A 25012-nucleotide genomic window follows, 5' to 3' on the forward strand; every position below is an offset into this window, starting at 1 on the left:
GCCTGTAGTTCCCACGATCCTCCTTCCAGCCCTTCTTGTAGATAGATGTCACACTGGCAAGCCTCCAGTCGTCTGGGACCTCCCCTGTTAACCACGACTGCTGATAAATGATGGAGAGTGGCTTTTTTTTTTGCTTTTGCCCACACTCTCTGCCAGCTGCCTCAGTACTCTTGGGTGGATCCCATCAGGTCCCATTGACTTGTGGGTGTTCAGGTGGTGTAGCAGGTAGTTAACTGCTTCCTGCTGGATTATGGGGAGTTTATTGTGCTCTCCATCCCTGTCTTCCAGCTGAGGGGGCTGAATACCCTGCGGATACCTGGCCTGGCTATTAAAGACTGAGGCAAAGAAGGCATTAAGTATCTCAGCCTTGTCCTCGTCCTTGGTGACAATGTTCCCCACCACATCCAATAAGGGATGGAGATTCTCCTTGCCTCTCTTTTTGTTGTTAATATATTTGTAGAAGTGTTTTTTGTTATTCTTTACGACCCTGGCCAGAGAAACCAAGACTACCCATTTTTCCCAAGTTTAAGTTGCTCAGTTTCCAGAGTTCAATTAATTTCATTTGAAGTCTCTGTCCTGCCAGTGAAATCTGCTTTAGGAGTTCATTTGCTGTCCTTTCTATAATACAGGTTCATACTAATACACCGTGCACTGCAATGGCACTTTGTACTAGAGCAGAAGTTGGTAATTTTAAATAAAAACTGAAATAGTCTGGAACTCAGAATGAAACTTAAGATTATGCTTAAAATAAAAGCTACCTTGATGTTTCACACAAATACTTCTACCCAACCTTTACAAATTTATATCCTGGAATATCCTGAATATATGCTTTTCAGACACAGTATTTGGCTTCAAATCATTAAAGAAAAATTTAAGCTGCAACTTCTTACCTGAACCCTGATTCTTTAAACAATGTATCTCAAGTAAAGAAAGCATAAATGACTAAAAATTTTGCTTACTTAGTTGGTGTATCTTAAATTCTGTGCAGTATTTTAACCTATTAATTGGATGACTACAAACAATTCCAGCTCGCCTTGATTACACAAAAAAGCTACATTTAACTTGTACGCTAATTGTAAAATATAACCAGCAACACTGAACAGACAAAAGGAGAGAAGTAGATAAGTACATAAGGCTAATCTTTGACAAGTGACTTACCACAGACGCACCCCTGCCAGTTTGTGTACTACCAAGCCAAGGCATATTGATAGGTGTGCCAGGATTACTATGAGTATAAGGAGTAGTTCCCTGAACATTTACTAGATCATCACGAGCATGTATAACTAAGAAATCATCAGCCCTATAAATGAAAAAACATTGTAAGTTAGATTCCAAACAACAACATTAAATACCATGCTTTGTTACACTGGTTTATACACAGTCAAGCTGTGATATTGGAAACATAGAAAGTATACCCTTTATTTTCTATTTCCACATCATCATCAACCCAGGTATAGATCTGTGTAGCTAAAATCGCAGAGACATCTAATTCTTGAATGTCATGACTCGATGCTATTGCAATGCAGTTCCGATTTGCCTGAAAAAGTAACACACACAAAGGCAGATACAACATCAATATTCAAAACAGTGCTTTTTTAAATTTTCTCTGGATATGTTACAGTTGTTCAAAAACATACACTTAATCAAACCCAAACATTTATGTCTACAAATTCATAAACTTACACTGTCTTAAACTTGACATTTCCCTTTTAAAAGTTTATTTCCATCTGGCCTAGCATCACACACTATTTGTATTTTATACCTTTCTCAAGCAACTCTTGTTTCTGCTTGCTTTCCTCAGAGAATAAACAAGACGTAAATATACTAAAATGCTTGCAACCAAGCTCCCCTCCTCCACTTCTTAAGGCTTAAATGGTTAAACAGCAGAAAAGATTAATTCCTGGTTGTCTTCAACAGTGAAGGAAAAATACTCCTACACACAAGCTTCATGAAAAAGTAGAGGCCACCTCTCCCTTCCCTCAACCCATTGCACAATAGAAAAACAACAATTTGTAGTAGAACTGTTTAATTATGAAAAGATAATTATGAAGTGCGTTAGAGAAGGGAGCGACAAGGGTTCAAGCTGTAGCAGCACAGCTGGCAAAGGATAACTCACCCATTCACAATGGGACTGCTACCTGTATCAGGCGATAGACACAGACTTCACTCAGTTTATCCTACCTCCTTTATACTCACCTTATTGACTGCAAAAGCTGTGATGATGTCAGACTCTTTATGGATTATTCTTGCCTTGCCTCCTGGGTATCCCAAATCTAGTTCTATCTGTATTTAAAAAGGAAAGCATATTTAAACGCAGACTTCTGTGCAACACTGCTTTTCATTGGAAGTACAGAGACCAAACATTGGATGATATCAAATTTCATGTATTTTTCTCAGTTTTAATTCTAACAAATTATGAAAACTATAACCTCTAATAATTATATGTATCTGTTTTGTGTGTAATAATCCAGCTTGCCCACTGCCATGTTGAGATTACCACAGCAACACAGAAAGCGTAACTTGTCACAGAAAGCACAGTACTGTGTTCATTCTCAAGTTTTTCAGGGATGCTGAAAACCAGCGAGGCTACATGCACACTTGGGGGATCCTGACAATAAAAAAAGTGAATCCTGACTTTTTGTTTTTAAAAAAATTTCCAAAATCTTTTCATGTTCTTAGCAACACTTTTTGCCACTGAAACTGATGAAATAATGCAAAAGAAGGTGCAGACAAGATCCTGAGCAGGAAAATAAATACAAACTTTGTCAGCTTATCTATTCACCATTCTCCACAATTAAATACATCTGGAATCCTGCACATTACAGTACCACAAACTTTTTACTACCATATTTTCTTCTCTTTTTTTTCCTTAATGTGATCTAATGTTGTATTTGAATCTTGTCTACAGTTTTGTATTTTAGAAATGCACCCAGGCATATGCCAGAACACAATAGAAGTCTAAATCCTGATGGCATAGCTACAGAATTTGATAATACGCATTGTTCTTATCTGGTTGTTTAATCCAGCTTTCTAAGATATTTCTAGCTTCAGATAGAGTCTATAATAAAACTAATTTAACTCCATCTTTTGCAAAACTGAAGCAAATGTCGGCAAAGAATTTCTTAAGTGAGATCTGCACCATTACAGAAAGGAAGTATTCCATAATGATGTAAGGTCTAATTCATTTGAATATTACTACTGTGTACCTTATTGATGATGGGCTCCTCCACCACAGAATTTTTCATGCTTTCATTGTGCTCCTCTAATGACTTCACCAAGGAAACAACAACCACAGAACAAAGAATAAAGATAAGACATAACATGCAAGGTATCAAGGAAATCCTTAATTCCTTGTTGTTTACCCCCGCACAGAACAACTGAAACACGACAGCATGTTCGCGCACACACACACACACATTTTATGTAGGAACAGTAACTATCATATTCTAAACTCCATATTCAATACAGAAGATGCTGATTTACCTATTCTGTACTGTAACAGCATCTTGTCCATCTCAAAAGTCAAATTTATTGCAAAGTAAGCGATCTCCACTGACATTTTATAAGCAACAAGAGGATACAAAATAAAGCCAACATACTTATGCTGCATAAGGCTGTCAATGATCCTACTTGGAAACACATAAAGCACGTCTAAAATACTCCAAAATACCATTCCATACAACATAGCACCATGGCTGCATTAAATAAGACTTGATCAGAAACGGTGCATCTTCAAAGGACAAGTATGTAGCGAATATAATTAGCCACAAATACTCAAACAAGCCAATATTTTAGTTGTGACAGGACAAAGATTAGCTCATACAGAACTACTTGCTGCCACGGATTTACTACTCATGAATAATCTCCCTCCTGCATGTTTAATTCCTGCTTCTTTTTCCTATGTTTCTGCTACTCTGTGGTTTTTCTATAAGACATGTGATCCTTTTGAACTATGTGGAGTAGGGGTAAAACAGAAAAGAAGCAACTAAAGATGAAGGAAAAACTGCAAAATTCCATTACAGAACCACAACTTTAAAACATTTAACTAAATATGGAAGCTGGAATCCCGCTAGACACTGGGGTAAGTTATCAGGGACAGAAATATTAACTCTTGTATGACCATTTTTCTTATTACAATTGAATCATAACATGATAGAAACCAGTGGATAGACCCAGGATGACTATGTTAGGGACAAATGCAAACTTTCAGAACTTGACTGATTCAGTTACTGGTTTTAATCTTTGACATTTTCAAGTTTGTCATTCTTTTGAGGCTACTTTTATTCTGATCTTGAAGAGGCTGACTGTAGTTAAGTGGTCTTAGTTGTCAGTCTACAGTCAAAGACTGATTATGTTTGTTTTCAATGGAACAACGGACAAAGGTTTTTAATATGAAATACTGTAGATTTAAGAGTCCTAGCCAAGTATGTTATCCAGTCATGCTCTAGAAAGTCAACAAGCCAGACAAATCACTTAAGCTCACAGACTGACCTGCAACATTTTATGCATTTTATATACCATACCAACCTCGTTTAGGCATCGTTTCTTTGCAAAAATATTTCGGATGAAAGTTTCCTGGACTTCTTCCTGTTTAACCAAGTACTGCCAGAGCCTTTTCACAGATAGTGCAACATGACTGTTAGATCTACAGAACAAAGTTAAAATAAGAATTTACATCATGCTCATACTTATAAGAGACTGTAATAGCTTGTATTCTAATCAAACTAGTCAGAAGAAATGCTTAAGCAAAACTACAGATCTCTAAACAAGCCCTATTCAGAAGCATTCTGGTACCATCCTCCTGACAAACCTGTGAAAGGAAGTATGAAAGGAAGAAGGAAAAGAACATGTATCATTTTCACTTCCTATCTTAGGACAAATGAGAAAAATCGCTTTAGCCCACCTCATTCTTTACAACAGGGATCATTTCTGTTTATTGCTAATGAGTGCTTCTATCACATGGACAAACACTTCCTGCTAGGAACACGTCATCAACTATATAAAATCTCTGAAACAACCATGACTTTTCAGTAACAAAATAGGAAGGACTGTAGAATCAGATCAGGCTTCAAATGTTTATGTTTATCCCTAGAAACTGCATGCTTAAGCAAAACTTGTAAATACAAATATAGCTGCTTATGGCAGGTCAAAAAACATCAAACCTTGAATTGCTTTAAATCATAATTTAAAAACAATGCCAGGCAGCAGACAGATGTTAAGCTGTTCCTTTTTAATTAACTTAAGGTACTAAAACTAAGTACGACAGTTGTGAGGTATTTTACAACAACAAGACAGACTTTCTGTTGATTCTGCAACCACAGGTGATTCAGATTATAAAGGCAGAAATCTATTCGAAAAGCAACAGTTTAAGAAACTGAGCATACTCTTCTGGCTGAACATGCAATTACATCGAGTCACAACTACACAAGTATTATAAATAGTAAATATTTATTCTCTGATTTTAGGAAAAAATACTGGTAAGAACATAATTTTATACCCTCCAAAGGTGGGGCAATTATTTAATTAATGGTCACTCATCTTTAATTATCTCTCAAGGCAAATTTGTTACTCTTTATTTTATTGTCAAGTGTAGTTTTTCCACAGAGACACTCAAAATTAGTACGTTAAGCTTCAATAAAACAACTTAAAATCAGAAACTTTTGATTGTTTTTCATGATCTTGCTTTGGGCCAGAGATGCAGGAATTCTGAAGTGTACCCACAATTTCAGAGTGGATTAGAGCAAGCTTAGAAACTGGCATTATAGAGTTATTACAGTTATAGTCTATCACATGCACTAACAACATAATGCTAGATGTATATTAAAGCTATTATACTCAGTGTTTATGGAAATTAAACTCACCTGAATGGAGTGTTTGTAGGCTCAAGTAAAGTTTTATGACGAAGCAATGCAGGACCAGCAGCTAGGGCATCTTCAGAAGCATGAACTGAAATATAATGTTGAGGTGGACCCCCATACAGCTCCAGACGTCGGAGAAGAACTTGTTCCCAGCGCTGTAGTGTTTTCAGAACTGCATGGCATATTGGGGAGCTAACTGGAAGCTCTAGAAAAACAAGTAAACAATAATAAAAAACCCCTTCCCTCTCCATTATAAAACCTTGACGAAAATAACTGCACAGTTGAAGTGTATTTCATGTATCTCCAAAAGCATGCTTTGTTCAAACCTCAACTTGGTACTTGCAAGTATAAACAGATGAACTGCTTTGTGCTAACATTGCTAAATACAGGAACAGACTTCTCCAATGCTGATGGAAGTTAAATATCATAGAGCAGATCCTCCTGGAAGCTATGCCAAGGCATATGGATGACAGGCAGGTGATGAGAGAAAGCCAACATGGTTTCACAAAGGGCAAATCATGCCTGACTAATCTGGTGGCATTCTATGGTGGACTGACTGTGCTGGTAGGCAAGGGAAGACAAACTGATGCCCTCTATTTTTGACTTCTGTAAGGCCTCTGACATGGTCCCACACAACATCTTTACCTTTAAACCGGAGTGTTAAGATGGATGGATAAGAAATTGGCTGACTGACTGCATCCAAGGAGTTGCAATCAATGGCTCAATGTCCAAATGGAGATCAGAAACAAGTGGTTTTCTTCCAGGGTGCATACTGGGATTGGTATTGTTCAGTATCTTTGATAATGATGTAGACAGTGGTAGTGAGCTTACCCTCACCAAGTTTGCAGAAAACACCAGGATGAGTGGAGCAGCTGATTCACTAGAGGCAAAGGATGTCATCCAGAGGGAGCTTGACAGGCTTGAGGACTAGGCCCATGCAAATGTCATGAGGTTCAACAAGCGCAAGGTCCTGCACCTGGGTTGGGGCAATCCCCAGTATCAGTACAGGCCAAGTAACAGATGGGCTGAGAGCAGCCCTGTGGAGAAGGACTGGGAGGTACCAGTGGATGAAAAATTGGACATGAGTCAGCAATGTGCATTTGCAGCCCAGAAAGCCAACCATACCCTGGTATGCATAAAAGGAAGGGTGGCCAGCAGGGAAAGGGTACTGATTCATCTCCTCTAATTCATATTCTCTCCGGCTCTTGGGACCCCAGTACAAGAAATACATGGACCCGTTGGAGCAGGTCCAGACGAGTGCCACAAACACAGTCAAGAAAGACAGAACACCTCTCCTATCAAAAAAGAGCGAGAGAGTTGGGGTTGTTCAACCTGGAGAAGAGAAGGCTCTGGGAGACTTTATTGCAGCCTTTCAATACTTAAAGGGCACTTACAAAAAAGATGGAGGAAGACCTTTTACCAGGGTCTGTAGTGATAGGACAAGTAGGACAAGGAGTAACAGTTTTACACTAAGAGACTAGACTTAGACTAGACATAAGGAAGAAATTGTTTACAATGAGGATGGTGAGACACTGGAACAGGTTGCCAGAGAAGCTATAGATGCCTCATCCCTGGAAGTGTTCAAGGTCAGGTTGGATGGGCCCCTGAGAATGCTAATCTAGTTGAAGATGTCCCTGTTCATTGCAAGATCCCTTCCAACCCAAATTATTCTATGATTCTATGAAACAAAGAGTACAGATGATGTAATCTGAATTATAAAAAAACTACAGGGTTTCCACCAAGAAATAAATGTTGTAAATATTCTTGTATGATTAAGAGGCAAAGAAAAAACTAAGTATGCAGAGACTTCTGCTAACTACTGAGCATTCCTTCTCACCCACTCACCTTACCCGCCCTCCATGTTAATTCATAAATATACCTGTATGATAAACAGTATCAGAACAATTATTCCCAGATCATGGAAAAATTAAGAACTTCTGAGCTAAAAATAAAGCTACAACATTTATATTATTCAACACATTACTGATTTCAAATGCCGTTATTAAGTATGAAAAGACAACTCTGCTGCTTATTACCTGAAAGATCATGTCCAGCCAAAGGGTAGAAAGTCTTCAAATTGTGAAGTACCAGCTGAACCATTGCCAATCTCATCAGTGCCCAACTAACAAGAAAGCACTAGTAAGTTATTTACTAATAGGAAAGTATTTTTCACTTATTCACAATTAGGATTCAAATTTAGAGCTTTAAATCCTCATTATAAACTGTTGAAAACTACAAACATTATTTTAGAATATTATAGATACTTTCAATTCAAAAGTCACTACACCATGTATTAATAAAATGAGTAAAATAATCATTGTGAAAAATCAACTACTAAGTCTAGATAATGCATTGACATGAAATATCAAGTAACTGGTGTACTATCTCAAACGTAAAAGGCCAGAAATGCCATCTAGCCATTGCACAACATCTTGAATTCTAAAGAGGTACTTACCTATATGAATTTGAATTAGAATGCTCTTGGTTATGTGAATTTGATGCAAACATATCTCTATCAGTATCTTCATCATCTTCGCCACTTTCCTGACTCTCTTCTGAGTCATATTCCACTCTACTTTGCGATGGAAGAAAAGGCTAAAAATTTAAACAATATTCCTTGAGTATCTTCTAGTCAACATCTAGTTTTAAATTATCTCTAAAAAATACAATGATACAATACTTAATGCTTTTTATAAAAAAGCAGGCATATAATCTTACTCAATTCTGTAACATTTGGAGTTTGTACCTCATGAAAAGGTTAACTGTCCATGAGTATTGCATACTTCAATAGCTTAACTATTTTTTACAGTACTCAAAATTATAATGCTGAAAATGAAAATACTAATATTTTGCTTTGCACAGATATATCAAACCACACATAGAAGACACAAGCTTGTTATGTGTCAGAAAGAAACCAAAACCATCAGTGTATTTTCCCTTTATTTCCTTCAAGGGCTTCAGAGGACTAAAGAACAAGAAAACCCTATACCCTATCCACAGAGTTCAGTATTTATGATAAGCCCACCATCAGTGCCCCACTATGTTATTCGGTATTTGCAATTTCTTTTTTGTCTTTGCTCCCAGAACACTGCTTACATATTTATTTTGCTGATGTGGCTAATATTTGACATAGAAATGTGCCATACAACTCCGTACAACTATGTAACTTTCTACAAAGAAAAATTTGCCACAGCAGACCTGACAGAAGGCAATATAATTTGATTTATACTAAGTATAGACGTTCACCCATCTGAAATAGATGATAAAAAGCTTCTCACACTTCCTTTTTCATCTAAATAGCTGATCCGTAATTCCCAATACATTTGTACTCCGTAACAGTAAAAAGCAACATGTTTTGTTCATACCATTATCTGAAAACAAATTAATTTCCTAACAACAATTTTTAAGAAAGCTGTTTCAAAAACACCTATAGGCAGTTTTTTCGAAAAAGCTAAATATATGTAATAAAACCAGTCAGCTTCTATCACACATCTAAATCAATACCTAGAATAAAAACCAAGAAGAAAAAAAAATCCCCACTCCAGAAGTGATAGAAGATACTTAGCTGTCACAATAGCAAAAAATTACCTTTGCAATGAAATAATCCCAGATACTAAGCTCAGGAGGAATAAATCTTTCTTTGTATGAGGGAGATTCCTGGTCTACCAATGGCAAAGGTGGCAACTGAGAACTTTCTTTTGGAGAGGCTTTTGATGAAAGTCTGTAATGTTTTTGCTGTTTCTCTCCATCGTCTACAGAGGAAGAAAACACAGTATGTTGCTTTAAATTGTCTGCTTCACCTCCCTACTGCTTTTCATAAAGAGATTTATAATAGAAAGTAAAAATCTTCATTACAAGTATTCAGAGTTTTATCTTAACATTTCTGTAGCAAAAAAGCATTGAGAATGTTAATCCTCAAATATGCAAAATTAATACATAACTAGAACTCCAGAAGGGGAAAACCAGCAGAACAAGTAATATAGAATAGTAGAGTGTACCCATAACTGCATTAGAAGCTTTCTTCCTACAACAAAGATGACAAAAATTGATGCTCAAACAACACTGCAAAATTACTTTAATAAGCACTACTGAATACTGATTATGCTTGTTTCTTAAGACAAGCCAAGAGTCTTATCTTTCAGAATATATAGTGCAAATCTAAGCTTGCCACGCCTACTCCAAGTTTTAACTCCATGTCTCCTTCCAGAGGAGGTCTATACCTTTTTTCTAAATGTTACAATTCCAATAAATCCGTATGTCCTGACAATATATTTCTCCATCAACTATGAAAGATCTCATTTTAGCTAATATAATCCGATATACACCTTATGAAACAGGGAAGGTATAATTATTTGTAATAATACTCTAACTCTCAGGAGCTGAGGGGTCCTCTCACTTCCCCAAACACTGACTTTTTTCAGAATAAGAAGTGTCTATGAGAGATTACATTCTTGATTACAGTACTCCAGGTAAGAGCTTTATCCAAGCTATCAAAAATATCTTAATGCTGTTATATCACAAATGAACAAACACCAAGCCTCATTTCAGATCCCTTATTTTCTTGTTAATTGAGAGGTATCCATTTCACAAACCTGGAAAAATTAATGGCTTAATTAAAAAGACGCTCACATAACCATCTGAAAACCTGAAATCATTCTGGTTCTTTGAAGGTGAATTGTATTCCAATACAGACTCCCTGTTAGTAGAGGAGGAATGATATTGACTGTCACTGTCCCTGAGCACTACATTAGTGTTCTGGCTCTCCAGAACACTTCCGAAGTGGAACGGACGAGGGAGAATGGGAATCACATGTGGAGATTTGATACAGCATGGTGACCTTCATTCATCTTCCATTACAGACAAAATGGACTTGAGTCCATTACCTATTTGATTGTAAAATTTGTTTTTTTATTTTCAAGTAGATACATGTAAAGCATGGAGATTAGTTTCTACACTGAAACAACGGAATAGATTCAAGACTTTGGTAAAACAAAGAAAGCTAAAACATTGCTTTTTGAAGTCCACAAAATTTTCAACACTTTTTTAACTTGAGTACTGAACACTTACTTTTTTTCTTAAGCATTTTACAATCTCCCTTTTCCAGTTAGGGTTTGAAAACTATATCACATCACCCAAAGGAATCACAGAACACACTTAAGTTACACCCCACTCCTTTTTTTTAAGTGGAAAAAAAAAAAAGCAGTTGGTGAAGAAGAATACAGAACAACTTTTTGGCTGTTTCTTGTTTAATTAAGCACGTTTTTTGTTTTGCATGTAGCAATAATGAGACCAGGCAGATAGTCGTAAAAGGTCTCATCTAAACACCTCTAAAGTAAAGGGAAATATGGGTTGCCTCATGATTTGAGTCTTGGCTCATGTAACAGCAGTAATAAATAAGCTCCAAGCAAGAAAATCTGCAGGCTGAAAGAGCTAACCTAGAGATTAAATATTCCTATCACTGACTTCAAGCATCGACATGTTACACCAGTCTGATTGCAAGGACGAACTAATATCAACATCACAAACGGGTGCTTTATTGTTTTAACCTTCTGGCTACCGAGGGCCCACAAGACTAAGATCCACTGAAGCTTCTGAAATCGCTTTCTCCTGTTAATAATGCTGAGGATGGCACACAAAGAGCCAGCATCCCTACGTATGCCTGGAGTGAACTACTAGAAAGAAGTGCTTCTTATACCCTCTTTTTTTTTTTTGTTCATATGTTTTATCTACAGGAGACTTTCGAGTGTTGACAGATGGCTGAAAGACTATTTCCTTCAAAACTCTTATGAGTACTCCAATCACTTGGAAACAGAAGGTTTAACACTCTCGACAAAAGAAAAACAATGCTCATTTAAGTAATATTCCACATATAAGACTTACATGCTCATAACAAACTGAGCCAACTGTAAACCCTGAGAGAGGTAAGATGTAAGTTGATTTAAAAAAAAACAAACAAACTACAAAACATAACTTTTGGGTTTTTTATACCTCACAAGTATGCTCTTTAAAACTATTTTTTCTTTCACAGGTGGGCAAATTCTCTGTATTCACAGTGGCTGATGGAGATTTTTCATAGTTTCTGGTCATTTTTGGACCAGAAAAAAAACATGTTTTTCCAAGGATTTTCAAAAACATTTTTGACCACATATGAAGATGACCACTATCACTACAAACAGATAAACCATAAAATAGTTTTTATATAGAGTCTAATAAAAGCTGAAGACAACATTCTTCATCGTGAAACTGGGTATTTTAACAGTCTATGTTGCACTACTATACCATATCATAATGTTTCTCCACCCCCACCCCCCGTTAGGGATATTATTTTAAATCAACTTACCTGTACTAAAAGTTGCAAATATAAGAGGTGCAGTACAATGCATTTTCATTTCATTATTTAAAGCTCATCAGCTAAGAAAGAGCATGCACATGCATCACTGTATGAATGTTTAGCAATTGCTTAAAAAAAAAAAAAGAAATTCACTAGGCATGAAATAAGGAGCAAGTGTTGCATGATACAGAAATAAGCAAGTATATGCTTGCAGGTTGTTTCTCTAAGCAGAATTCAAAAAGCAAATGCTTTAGTTTAAAACATTACTTTTCTTCCACTCTGTTGAATCATTCTTTGCATTGTTAAGAGTACTGCAGGCTAGCCATTGGAAAAAAAATTTGATATTTAGGGCCAATGAGAGTACAACCATCTAAGTGGTTTAAAATGCGTACTACTAATGCTAGTTTCTTTTTTTGCCTTCTAAAAAAATCTTTAAATAAAGTTAAAAATTCATTAAAAATCTGACTTTGCCATTTGGGATTTCAGATCACCAATTATATTCACTTTGAAATTTCTCACATATCTCCAGTTCAAACTCTTTTAAATTTTTTTGAATTGAAAATATTTATCTTTGGTCCTGTTTTACTTATAAGAGAAATGTAAAACTTACGTTATTTTCCAAGATTATTGGACTATTTCAGACAAGAAAAATGCTTCTATTTCTGCAAGAGCTAACACATGCAAAGATATTCAAACGACCTTTTACCCCCGTTACCTCCCTTTCACCTTCCCAGGAAGGGCTAAAAGGGAGATCCCTTTCAATATAGCAAAAAACTAAAATGTAAGTCAGAGTTACTGTGTTTTACTGAAGACCACGTACAGGCATGAAGCATCAACACCCCAACACCATATGAAAAATGCAAGTCTTCATTAAGAGATGTAAAATTATGAAGTTGTTTTCTTACAAAAGCATCATCCTTGATTGCACCCATCAGCAAATATCAGCATTGCTGGGGCCCAGAACAGAGAGAAATGACAGAGACATGACAAAGAAATACTGTTTTTGAATCACACCTCAAGTCATTTTACTAAGTGTAAAGCCCTGCACAGATTTCTGTAATTCTTTGGGAAGCTATGAAAGCCAACTAGAACAGCAGCCTGGTGAAAGTCTACACCGGTGGACAATTTGACTTCAAACCTAAACAGAATTTGCATTTTGCAAGGCTACAAATCACGAAATTTTCAACATGATAGTCTACTTATTCACAGGTAATATTGTGCCCACTCAATGTGGCCAAGGTGATGAATTTAATGAATTCAATTTAATGAATTTAATACTCAACAGTAGCAACTGCAATTAAGTTCCATAAGTTGCAGTTCGATTACTATGTGTACACAAGACTGTAAATTCTTTGCCGTATTTATGCACCATTTAATGAATAGCAATTCACTGAAAAGTTCAAAGCCAACAGATTATTAAACTCTCAGACATTCCTGAAGACATTATATACATTGTGGGCATTTCAATAAATGGTGAACGGCAATCTCTCAAAAAATTACATAAGCACAGCTAAATACTTGGTGGCATTCACAAACTTCGTTGACATTTCCTGTTCTGACAATCTAAGGCTTCTTCTACTGAGCCAAAATAATTCCACCATTCACAGTCCAAACACTCCAAGTCAAACTTCTGATCTGTTTTAATGTCTGACTTAACCAAGAATAAGACAGTAATAGTACGAAAACAGACTTATTAATATACAATAGAAAGGCCACACAAGTAATGAAGTACTTAGTACTCCAAAGTACTGTAAGAAAACAAGCCCGACACTGCAGTCTCTAATTCTGAGCTGGGATTCAAGGCAATTACTCTCACATTGATGTCAAAGTTTCCATTACTAAAAATATCACAGGGAATTCTACATTAAAAAGAAGCAGTTCGACATGGCTGTTGTAGGTCCTTACACAAGATGGAAGGATTTAAAACATGAGGAATCTGTATCCTTTTATCTATTCTGTGATAAAGCCATTCCTGGAGATAAAGTCTAAATATGAAGAATTTTTACTGTTGTTTCTGATGTCCTGCTGAAGCAGATATAGCACTCTTGGATACAGTCTGAAGCACAAGGTTTCCAGTCTGAAGCACAACTAATGCAAGTTCAGCTTTTGCTGTTGTTTTGTTTTAGATTCTGGATGAAACTTACTTCACAGCAGGTACAGCAAGCAGATAAATCCAAGAGTTACAAAGGTTTGTTTTTTCTTTACAATTGCCTAAGCAAAACTTGACCAAACACTAAATTAATCTTTTGCTTAGATGCTCCGCTATTCTAAGTCAGATGTTGGTAAAATCTGTAACAGCACTGTATTTTCTAGGAGGTCATGAATAATGGTTTGCTGACAGCAAGCAAAAGCTAGACATTAATGCAGAGGATCTAACAAGAGAATTACATGCATAAGATTGATAGCAGGACTGTACGTCTGATGGATAAATTTTATGCGCACATCCTCATTATCAAGGCATCTCTTTCTCAAAACCTCTGACACATTAGGCAAAACTCAGCACAGTAAGAGCTAACATTTTATTCTCCCTACCAAAGTACTCAGAAATAATACTTGTGTTAAAACTAATTTAATTGTTTGGAGAGTTAGGATAATCAGCGGAGAAAAAATATCTTGTCTTAACCTGCTATGCTTTGTCTGATCTTTACTGTGAAAGAAGCAATGAAACAGTTTTTAATAGAAACTAATTCCTAACAGAGGTCAAGATTTTACAATACCACCAGAACTATTTTTTGGTTACTGTTTTTTAGTTTATGTCTAAAAGAAAGGCCCTATTTATTTAAAAGAAATTTTATATCCAAAGCTATTATATGCTCAAGTCAACTAAAGCAAAGAGCAGAAAGTAAATCACATAACTTTATTGGCCAGCACTGTACATGATACTATAATCTCCTAAAACAAGTTTGAAACTTGGAGATCAACATCCGCATACAGATAAAGTCCTAGAGGATTGGGAGGAGATGTAAGGAGAAGACATGCAGTACACATAGTGTTATTTATATTAGAATTTGTAGAACTAAGAATTTTTGTCTTCTGATCTCCATTTGAGAGTGAAAATATTTCACAAAAATCTAAAAATAAACTTAAACTAAGGGAAAAGAGTCTATGCGTAACAAAATCGGAAGCTATACAAAGTCTAAATCATATCACAGAAGAATGTGACATAGTTGACTGGAATGAGCATTCCAGTCACTTCTCAGTGTTCGCTTAGGAGCGTCAGAAGAAAAAGTAAGAGATGACAGTAAAGGCACAAAAACATAGCTGATTTTAATCCAACTGCTCTGCTTCAATGGGGGTCTATATTTTTTCCTTCCTTTTTTTGTTTTTTTAATTTTATTAAGGTGACAGAGAAAGATGATTCTCCAAAATTCTTTCCCCCACAGTTGCTCTAGATAAACATACATCAAAAAAAAAACAGTAGACCTACAGAATTCTAGAATTACGTAGGCTGGAAGGGACCTGGTCCTATCCCTTGCTCAGAACAGGGATGACTTAAGCGATACCTAGTTTGTTCAAGTTCTGAATAACTCCAAAGATGGAGACTCCACAACCTCTCCAGGCCCCCTTTCCAGTGTTTGATTATCCCTACAAGTTAGTATTTAAAAAGGTCCCTTCCTCCCTTAAATTTTCAGTTTCAGCTTCTTGAGTCTTCCAGCAACAGTTTTACTAATTCTGCCATCTAACAGACAGCATTCATTTTTAATAAAAACATTCGATAGGCATTTAGTATACTTTTCAGAATACATTTAAAATTATAATTGTTTTTACACAGAAAACAGAAGTAGCAGCAGCATTACCACACCTCAGTATACAGATACTAATGCCTAGGAAACAGATTAGCCAACAAAAGCTAGTTCTGCCTTCCAACAATTCTGATACGGCAAATATTTTCACCAAAACAAAATGATAATGAGAAATATTTATCCAATATCACAAAGAAAGCTCATCAGATCTAGGATAAGAACTCACTTTTGATTAAAGATCTCTGCTCAAAAAATACTTTTTAAAATGTCTGACAAAGTCTGTATTTAAACAGACTACATTTTCAGTTTTCCTTAAATGCCAAGAAAGAGATTTTTGTATGTAACATACATCTACTATCAATAACAAGAAAATAATATAGTTTAAGTTACTATAGTAACTTACATAGTTAATGTATATAGTTAATATAATTATTATATATTCAGATGTGATGTACAAAGTTGCCATACTTCAAGTAAATTTATCTTCACAAAATCTTTCTTTTAAAAAATTAGATCACCTATAGAATTGTTGCTTTTCGTTTTATAGAAGTCCACCTAAATTAGAAAGCATAATCTCTACCAAGAAGAAAAGCATTACAGAATTAATTCTGGATCTCAGGATAATTTATCATCATCTGAACTTAAAACCTGAAGATTATTTGCTTTCCTAAAGGGTTCTCAGACTATCAAAACTGAATTATCATCAGGACACCTTGTCTTTGTAATGTGTAGAATGAACACTTAGAAATCCACATGCATAATAATGCTTATACTCAAAAAGCAAAAAACAAGCAGCTCTCCAACAAAGATATGAAACACTTCTGATTCTTTCAAACCATGGTCAAAGTAATTTTGTATTTAATATTGATTTCAAATTAAGTATAGTAAGAATACAACAATACTGCCAATTTTCTTTTTTAAAAAGGCCCAGTTCAACTGCTGCTTTAGTTACAAAATTTTGCTTTAAATTTTGATGTCATGGCTTGCAAACAGAAGTTTTTCTGTCTTTCTACATAGGCAAAAAAATCACACATAGCAAACTGCATGTAGAGGCCTAGTACTAAATCTAGTTTCTTGCCTGAAGATTTGGTAGGACTATGAGTACTGAAGGCAGTAAGGGATTTGGAAAACCCCACGCATTCCATGGAGAACACTACTACCTGATGTGGGCTAGGCATTGGGAAGTGCCTACCTGCCAAAGAAAGAAAACATACTGTATTTGTAAAATGGGAATATATTCCTGTTATGAGAGAATTGGAAAGCTTTAAAATTAACATTAAAAACTAGGCTGTAATAGTACCAAAAGTTTTCTCTTTAAAATGAACTTAACCCAGTTACACTACAGCAGCTGTGCTACTTGGAAACCTTATTTCAGTAACATACACTTCCTATTCCCTTCTACACAGTATCTATGCCAATAATTCTAGATCCTTGTTTTTCTTTGCAGATCTAAAAACATACTGAATTCTTACTGAACATGTTAAAGCATTTACTCTTAAGCTTTCAGAAGTCACATTGTTTCCTAAAAAACCCACAAGACAAATGTAAGTAAAACAATAGAACCAACCAGTTTTTGTCTTTAATTGCAGTTGTCCTCTGCTGGGCATATGAGCTCCTCCTCCAAAGACAGCAGACCACATTTTGTTGTTAAGTGGATGAGCCATAATTCTATACAACTCATTGGTAGAATGTGTTGCCAGGCCGTGGATGAACAGACTCAGATAGACTGCAGTTAGAATTTCACAAAGTAAAACGGTGAGACCTGGCCGGGCTTCCTCACCAGCAGAATTCAAGAGACGTATTAGAGCTGTTATTCCTGTTTATTTAATTAAAAAAAAAAAAAAAGCATATATGTGTGTGTGAACATACTCTGGATTACCATGGGTATTTTGACTGGCAACCTGTTATTTAGCACCTTCTAGTATAGAAAAAGTCTAAGTTTCTCCTGCAGTTTTCAACTTCCTCTAAAAGTGGCACACTATTTGTTTTTAACAGTTCATTATAGCTTTTCAGTTTCACATTTTAGACTAACAACTGAAGAAATACGTAGCAATTTCTGAAGGGGGGGGGGAACCCCAAAAGTACTCAAATTTTGGGATATAGCTTAAATAAAACACTGCCAGCTTTAATTCAACTCCCTGGTACTGAAACTCTACAACACAACATTTAGTTACATTACTTACATGAACCTTTCTTCCCACCATGTCTCAAGCTCTCTCTTTTCTGGCTCCTCAGTGCTTTCAGCAAAGGCTTAGCTCTTCATTCTCTGCTTTTAATCCAGTGTCTCACAGTATATTCAATACATAGCATCCAAATAGTATTCTTAAAATAAAAATACTAATCTGCTCATTGACTTTCCTGTGGTGCTTGTTTCACCAGTTAGGTTTACAACTCTAGCATAGCACTCTAAGTTGAAATGCTATATTCCCACTTTAGAGTGGTAAAATCAACCAAAAATCATGGGTATCAAGCTGAACTATGCATTGTCTGACAAGTGTTCTTTGACCCAACTGAACATCTTGTAGTGTTTGTATGCTCCCACAAAAAGTTGTAGAGTTTCGTATGTGGCTCTGACTGTGTTGCTTTGTGCACATAAATGAAAATACAAACAGCAGTGGCCAAAGAATTCTGCTTTGTGTCATACTCTCCCATTTACACATAAAGCATGTGACGCTATGAAAAAGAAATAATGAAATCAGTTCAAGGTGATGTTACCTACAAGCACACCTTCTAACAATCCCGTCTCTCATTCGTTCGAAATTTAACTCTGCAACTAACGAAATAAGGAGAAAACAGATGACAATCTGATTTCTCTTTAAAAATCTGTAGATTCAGTGACAGAACATTTTGCAGAAAAGAGAAAACAGTATAGCATGTAACACAAAGACCGCTTGAGGTTCTCCGAAAAGATGTTTTTTAATGTCAAATTTTCTTATTGAAAAAAACAAATCCCATAATATGAAAGCATATTGTTTGGTTATGCTTAAAGTCAGTGCTGTAAAGTGAAGCTCATACAGACATGTATTACATAGCTTACACTGCCTCTAATGTGACCAGTGTAGCTTCATTAGCATAGAACCCAGTACACATTAAGAACTACCTTAAGTCTAACATGGGTTTTAGAGCTACAGAAAAACATTAAATCGTTACAAACTTCTCATTGTCAATAGTTTCAAGTTACTTCAAATGTTGTACATAACCTTCAATCATTCTGACATGCAGCACAAACTAAGATAGTCTTTCGAGTCCTTTTCAAGAGTAAGGAAGTAGAGCAATGGTGAGACTGATCTGTTGCCTGCAGGGGGAGCAAGTAGAGCACAGGACAACACTTCACCCTACTTTCCATTTACTTGCCCTTTTACTAGAGCCCCCACTAACTTTTTTTAGCAAGAGAAAGCAATATAAATCAATTTGACTTAATGAATAACACAAGTTACTAGCCTACAGCTTCTGACAAGTTAAGATAAAATTTGATTATAAGAGCACATTTTTACCACACAGCTTTTACAAATACTAGTAGGAAGTCCAGAGCATAGCTACATGCTCTCACAGTGGATCCAGACAATTAAGTTTTCCTTAAGAAAGAAAAAAATCAACTCTAGATACCTGGCCACTGAGCAGGTGATGTATTGGGAGTCACTGTTTCTTCTAAGCTTGCTGTTCTTGGAGAACGATGCTGAGTTAATAGCACTGTCTGATACACCGTTCCAGTAAACTGATTTGCTTGAAATGAGCTGTGAAACAGAAAAGTGGGATGTTGTATTTATAAAAAAAAGAAAGTTATGTTTAAAACTATTCAAGTGATAGCCCCTTGTAGATGTAGGCAGGTGTGAGCACTATTATTATACCATCGCTACAGTGAGACAGTGTGTTGACCATTCTTTAAAAAGTAACTTTTCATAGACCTTTACCTGTAGCTGTGGCCATCACAAAGACATTGGTAGATGCAAGCAGAGAGTGATGCTGCTAAGGTATGCATTACATATATCTGTAAGACAAAGTTTTATGGAACATATTACACTCAAGATGAACACTGGTTAGTATCATAGCATTTAAGGCATTACAGATCTGTAACAGTGGAACAAGCACTGAACAGGGAGGATATAAGCATTCATGGCAAAAATCACTTACAAAGCCACCTTCTCTTTAGAACCCATTTCAGATAAATCAATTCACTTTGCAGTGAAAGGGATGAGGAAGCACTCACACCACCAAACAACAATCACACATCAGCTCTAGCTGCAACGTTTTCAACTAAGAAACAGCAACGTATTAAACCTCTATACAACAGTCGTAAGTGATTATACCCTAAGATGGTAGCAATATGTTGGCTCAGACTACAAAGGCTTTGCTTCAGAATGAAAATTATACTGCAGCTTAGTTTTTGACCAATTCTTGTGCAGTTCTCAGACACACACACAATTTACTCAGTATCACACTGATCAGTATTTTTATCCTAGCTGACACTTTTCTTAATGTATCACAAAACACCCATATAGAGCTAGAGAATCTGTTGATCAAAAAGGTTCAGTTAAAAAAATGAGTTTATTATACTTATTTGTCTGTTCCCTCTGAAACGAAGCACAGACCAAGAACTGAGCAATCTCTTCAGTGTTCTCTAGAAAACCCCAGTAAAAGTAAACATGATTTGGGACCTAACACATACAAAACTCAGAGAAGTTTTAACCTAACACTTTAAGTTTGGTTTCCAGTCCAGTGTCAAATACAGAAGGAACCTTACAGAAACATAACTTTAAAAAAATAGACTATATTTTACTGTATGAACTGTTATATATACTGTTTCACAAAAAAGTCTGAGTTTACTGCACTTTGCTGACAATCAGTTTTTATACTTCAAAACTTAATTTTACTTAGGTCTAGGACTGAAATGCAGAGGTTACCATTAATATAACAGGAGTAATGTTCATATTGTCATGAAGACAAATGTGACACTGATAGGGTAGTACAACATGTTTTCTGTAACAGATGTCACCTTGAACAAATAGTCGGTCCTGAGAAAGGCCAGTCTACTTCAGCTTGTTGAATCAGATGCTCCGCATCTCAACAATAAGTAATAATCAGTGGACATTATTCAAGCTCAAAATAAGTACTACAGGAAATATGTTCCACAGTTTTATTACCTGTCACAGGTAGGCACACCAAGAAGTTTTCATGCTGTCAGAAAAAGATTCATGACTTCAAACTGGACAATGACAACAACAACAAACCCAAACAACCATAAAAAACACACCTTGTTGTTCTGAGTATCTGGATGAGGTGGTGAATCAAGGTTGATTATGGCATGTAATATATCATGAGTTAAGTTACCAAGATGTAGCAATGGATTAGCCACCACTGTTTTGGCACTAGCTGTGCAAGCAAATAGGAGAGGTATGGAGCTCTGCTCTGGTAGAGGGCTGGAAGGGATCTGTACTGACTGCTCCTAAAAACAAGCAAGAAACACACACAAAGTGACAGTACAGCTTCCTAAAGTGAACAGAAGAACTTTTGAAAGAGGGGAAGGGGATTCTAAACAACAAAAAACCCCCCTATAATCTACAAAAAATGTAACATGTTAAAAACAGTGTTACATTTATTATAAAACAGATGCATACTATAATAGAAAAACTTCAAGAATAATACAAAACACATTCCCCAAAAAATCTAAAACAAACCTGACACCAAGAAAACACAAACTAAGCTCCCCCACATACCTGCTGAGATTCCTGCAATAGCAGAATTAATTCCATTCTGACAGATGCCAAACCTCCACCATGAGAGCCATGAAGTATACAGTAACTAAGGAACATTCTTAGGAGAGACTGGTATTTCAGAAGCCACTGACGTCTTTTCTGAAAGTCTTCTTTCTGTAGCATATTTTTTTGCTGGTCAGCTAAGTCTTCAGTGTTTTCATGTAATGTAGCTTCCTCTGGTATCACACTAATTCCTGACTGTATCTCTTCTACTTCAACATTATAATCACAGGTCTTTTGAAGAGCTACCACTTCTCTTTCAAGCCACTGATAAAGCTGATACCTCAGCTTCCCACCATCTACCTCATAACCAGTGGACAGTGTACGAAGCTCTACAGTAAGAATTTTCAGGCACGCTCTAAACTTCAGCTGTGCTGAAATTACGTCTTCTGATGGACTTAGAATATCTTTGTCATCAACTACACTGAAAGATTCTGTGTAGCTAGAACTTGTTTCGTATAATTTTTCAGTTTTCTTCAAGGGTTTTAACTTTTTCATTACCAGGGAAAAATCTTCACTCTCATCACTTTCATCACTGTCTGACTGTAGTTTCAAGTGTTCATCTTGGAATACCACACTTGGCTGGCTCCAGTCAAAGGAAAGAGTTGAACTTGAATGTTTTCCTGATGAACAATCTGAAGATGAACCTAAACCGTTCAATACTGGCTGTGACCAATCAACACTGGAGGACTGATCTTTTGTTTCCAACTCTTTAACCAGAGTAGATGGTGAGAAATCTTTACTACTACCCATTAAACTAGGGGATCTGCAGAATGACTTTGAACTGTTGACAACTTTGGGCATCTTTGATAACACTTCTAACGCCAACATAGGACAACCAGCTTTTAGATGAGCATATGCAGTGGTGAAAAACAGCCGTCTTTCGCCTAGGTTGATTTTGTCAGCTAATCCATTTTCTACTGTGAGGCAAATGTGTGTGGAAGATGTATCAGAAGAGCCAAAATGACGTCTCAACAAGAGAGGGTGTGTTCTTAAGTAGTTATAAAAGTTAAATACTGCAGGGTTACAACATGAGCCACCTCCTTCATCTGAAAAGACATTGTATCATGAGGAAAATCTACCATTCTGTACGAAATAATACATCTGCAAATTTTAAATTCATCAGAAGGCTATTAGGTCTTAATATTCACTCTATTGTTTACTTCATTGCACGCCCCTTTTCACCTTCCTTTTCACCTTTATCATTTGAGTATCTTGGGAGGGAGGACATTGCCAAACCTAATCACTACTAAAAAGAGAAGCTTGTGTGGGAGAGCAGGTAAGAACTTTAATTTAAAACAGCTGCCATTTCTCTTCCTTGCAGTCAGGCCAGTTCTGCTGTAGTCAAACAAGACCACATTCCTGTTCAGTTTAGATTTCTGAAATCTCCGTCACTAAACAACAATAAGATGTTACACCCTACTAAAGATTTTTACTTTAAAAAAAAAAAAATTTTTAAATTTTGGACTAGTATTTGTTTTATCTACCTCTTAAAAAAATGCAACTTATAATAAAACTAGGAAATCCATAACATTTAGATGTATTGATATCAGTATTACATATATATGAATTGCCTACAGATGGCACAGCTAGTGCCAAAGTTATCTCCAAGTAGATGAATTACACAGCAGTGCAGCACCTACACATTTTATTTTCGTGTCCAAAACCAGAACGTGAAAAACCCTGAAAAGATATGAGCATCAGCATAGGACAATTCACACAGCTTTCAAAGAGTCCGTCTGAGCTGAGATAGACCCCTACTGTTGCCTCTATCAGGAGTTATGGCACAAGTAACTATACATAACAGGAAAAGGTACATGAAAAAGCACCTTTTCAGTAAGATAATAACGCAAAACACCACAAACAAGCCACTGAACTGATTAAAGAAGAATTAGTTACATTTAAAAAGTATTTTACATAGGAGGATGTGACCAAGAGGTAACTAACTGAACACTACATCCCTCACTTGCTCAAAATTATCCTGAGGCATGTAACTTCTACTAAAATCAGTTTTTAAAATTCATTACATAATTCTAGGGATTCAAGTCTTCATTTATCCCATGAGGTTTCTCTCAGTAGCCAGGACTGAAACCAGCTAGCATGCTAAATACTAGGGACTTGAAACATTTAGCTTTCCTGAGAACATTAAGTTTAGGAATAATAGAACTGATTCTTAGAAGGCCTATAAAGCTAGCAAGTGAACAGGGAGAAGAATAACTTCAGGACACTTACATGCTATTTCAGTCACTACGTGGGCCTCCTTGTACCATAAAAAACATCAAATTATTTTCTATGCCAGTTTATCATTGTGGTCAACCATTCTTCCCAAGGACTAAATGCTACAAAACACCATGTCTTCCAGACTCTGCTATGTAACTGTGCAATCAGAAGTTTTTTTCCTAGATTCTCATGGAGTCAAATTAACTAACGAAGTTAATTTGCCTTGTCATCTTTAAACTTCTGCTGGAAAAACAGCTGCATCACTGCAGGGTCATTCTCATTTTTCTGATACTCACATACCTAAAGGATAAATTAAATATCCATTCATAGGATACAGGATAATAAAAACACAGTCACCACAATTACTATAAAAAACACATACACTTGCTATAGCAAGCTATTTACTCACAACTGTGTGCAACTGTGCAATACCTGGTCTTATTCAGACTACGCTTTAAGAAACTACTACTTAAATGAACTAACAGTTAAAACGAACCTAACAGACAAAATATTTATATTCTTACCTCCTTCATCTTCAACAGAATGTTTAATCAAAGTGTCAAGAGCCTTGCTATAATCTTCCAAAATCCAGTAAGCCATACTTCGCAGAAAAGGGTCACAGTGCATGTTTCCTGAGCTCTCTTTTCCAGGAAACACACTTCCCAAAATTCTCTTCTGTAGTACAGATTTATAAGTACTAGATACTTCAAACTCCGACTCATAAAGTCTTGATATTACAAGAGCCAACTGAATATCATTAAGTTTTTCAAGACAGACCTAATTGAAAATAAATATATTCAGAAGATCAAACATTATAATTTCTCCTCCGGTTAAAATGATCACAGGACAGGAAGTGACATGAATCTGTTCAGATTGAGATAAATAGGTCTATCAATTCCCTAAAAAATTAGCAGGAACTATGCAGAATAGCTGTGGCAAACTATTATATGCAAGATGTGATTTGCAATTTCTTCAGTTTAAGTCTGACATGACTTTGAAACCAGTTGGCTTCAATAAATCATTGTCAGTGTTCACATGCCACCTCTTGAAGCTGGATGTGTTGGTTACGAAGCTTTATGGAGCAAATCCTTCATTATCAAAGTGATT

General features: G+C 36.1%; 1 protein-coding gene across 1 annotated transcript in view; it reads right to left on the bottom strand.

Annotated features, from left to right (window-relative positions):
• Nucleotides 1-1158: 1158 nt before the first annotated feature.
• The window catches only part of DMXL1 (Dmx-like 1), a gene marked incomplete at both ends in the record, with an annotated part of 38661 nt that continues 14807 nt past the window's right edge, over nucleotides 1159-25012 (bottom strand). Inside the window, 16 exons of the mRNA XM_010287813.1 lie at nucleotides 1159-1300; nucleotides 1416-1537; nucleotides 2197-2283; nucleotides 3207-3269; nucleotides 4528-4645; nucleotides 5862-6063; nucleotides 7895-7980; nucleotides 8314-8453; nucleotides 9447-9610; nucleotides 17011-17124; nucleotides 17500-17748; nucleotides 19539-19666; nucleotides 19844-19920; nucleotides 21184-21375; nucleotides 21647-22734; nucleotides 24430-24682. Of these exons, the coding sequence (XP_010286115.1) occupies nucleotides 1159-1300; nucleotides 1416-1537; nucleotides 2197-2283; nucleotides 3207-3269; nucleotides 4528-4645; nucleotides 5862-6063; nucleotides 7895-7980; nucleotides 8314-8453; nucleotides 9447-9610; nucleotides 17011-17124; nucleotides 17500-17748; nucleotides 19539-19666; nucleotides 19844-19920; nucleotides 21184-21375; nucleotides 21647-22734; nucleotides 24430-24682 (3225 nt within the window). The remainder of the gene's footprint in view (nucleotides 1301-1415; nucleotides 1538-2196; nucleotides 2284-3206; nucleotides 3270-4527; nucleotides 4646-5861; nucleotides 6064-7894; nucleotides 7981-8313; nucleotides 8454-9446; nucleotides 9611-17010; nucleotides 17125-17499; nucleotides 17749-19538; nucleotides 19667-19843; nucleotides 19921-21183; nucleotides 21376-21646; nucleotides 22735-24429; nucleotides 24683-25012) is intronic.

The sequence above is a fragment of the Phaethon lepturus genome, unplaced genomic scaffold (genome assembly GCF_000687285.1).
Source record: "Phaethon lepturus isolate BGI_N335 unplaced genomic scaffold, ASM68728v1 scaffold29425, whole genome shotgun sequence".
Taxonomy (NCBI): Eukaryota; Metazoa; Chordata; class Aves; order Phaethontiformes; family Phaethontidae; genus Phaethon; species Phaethon lepturus.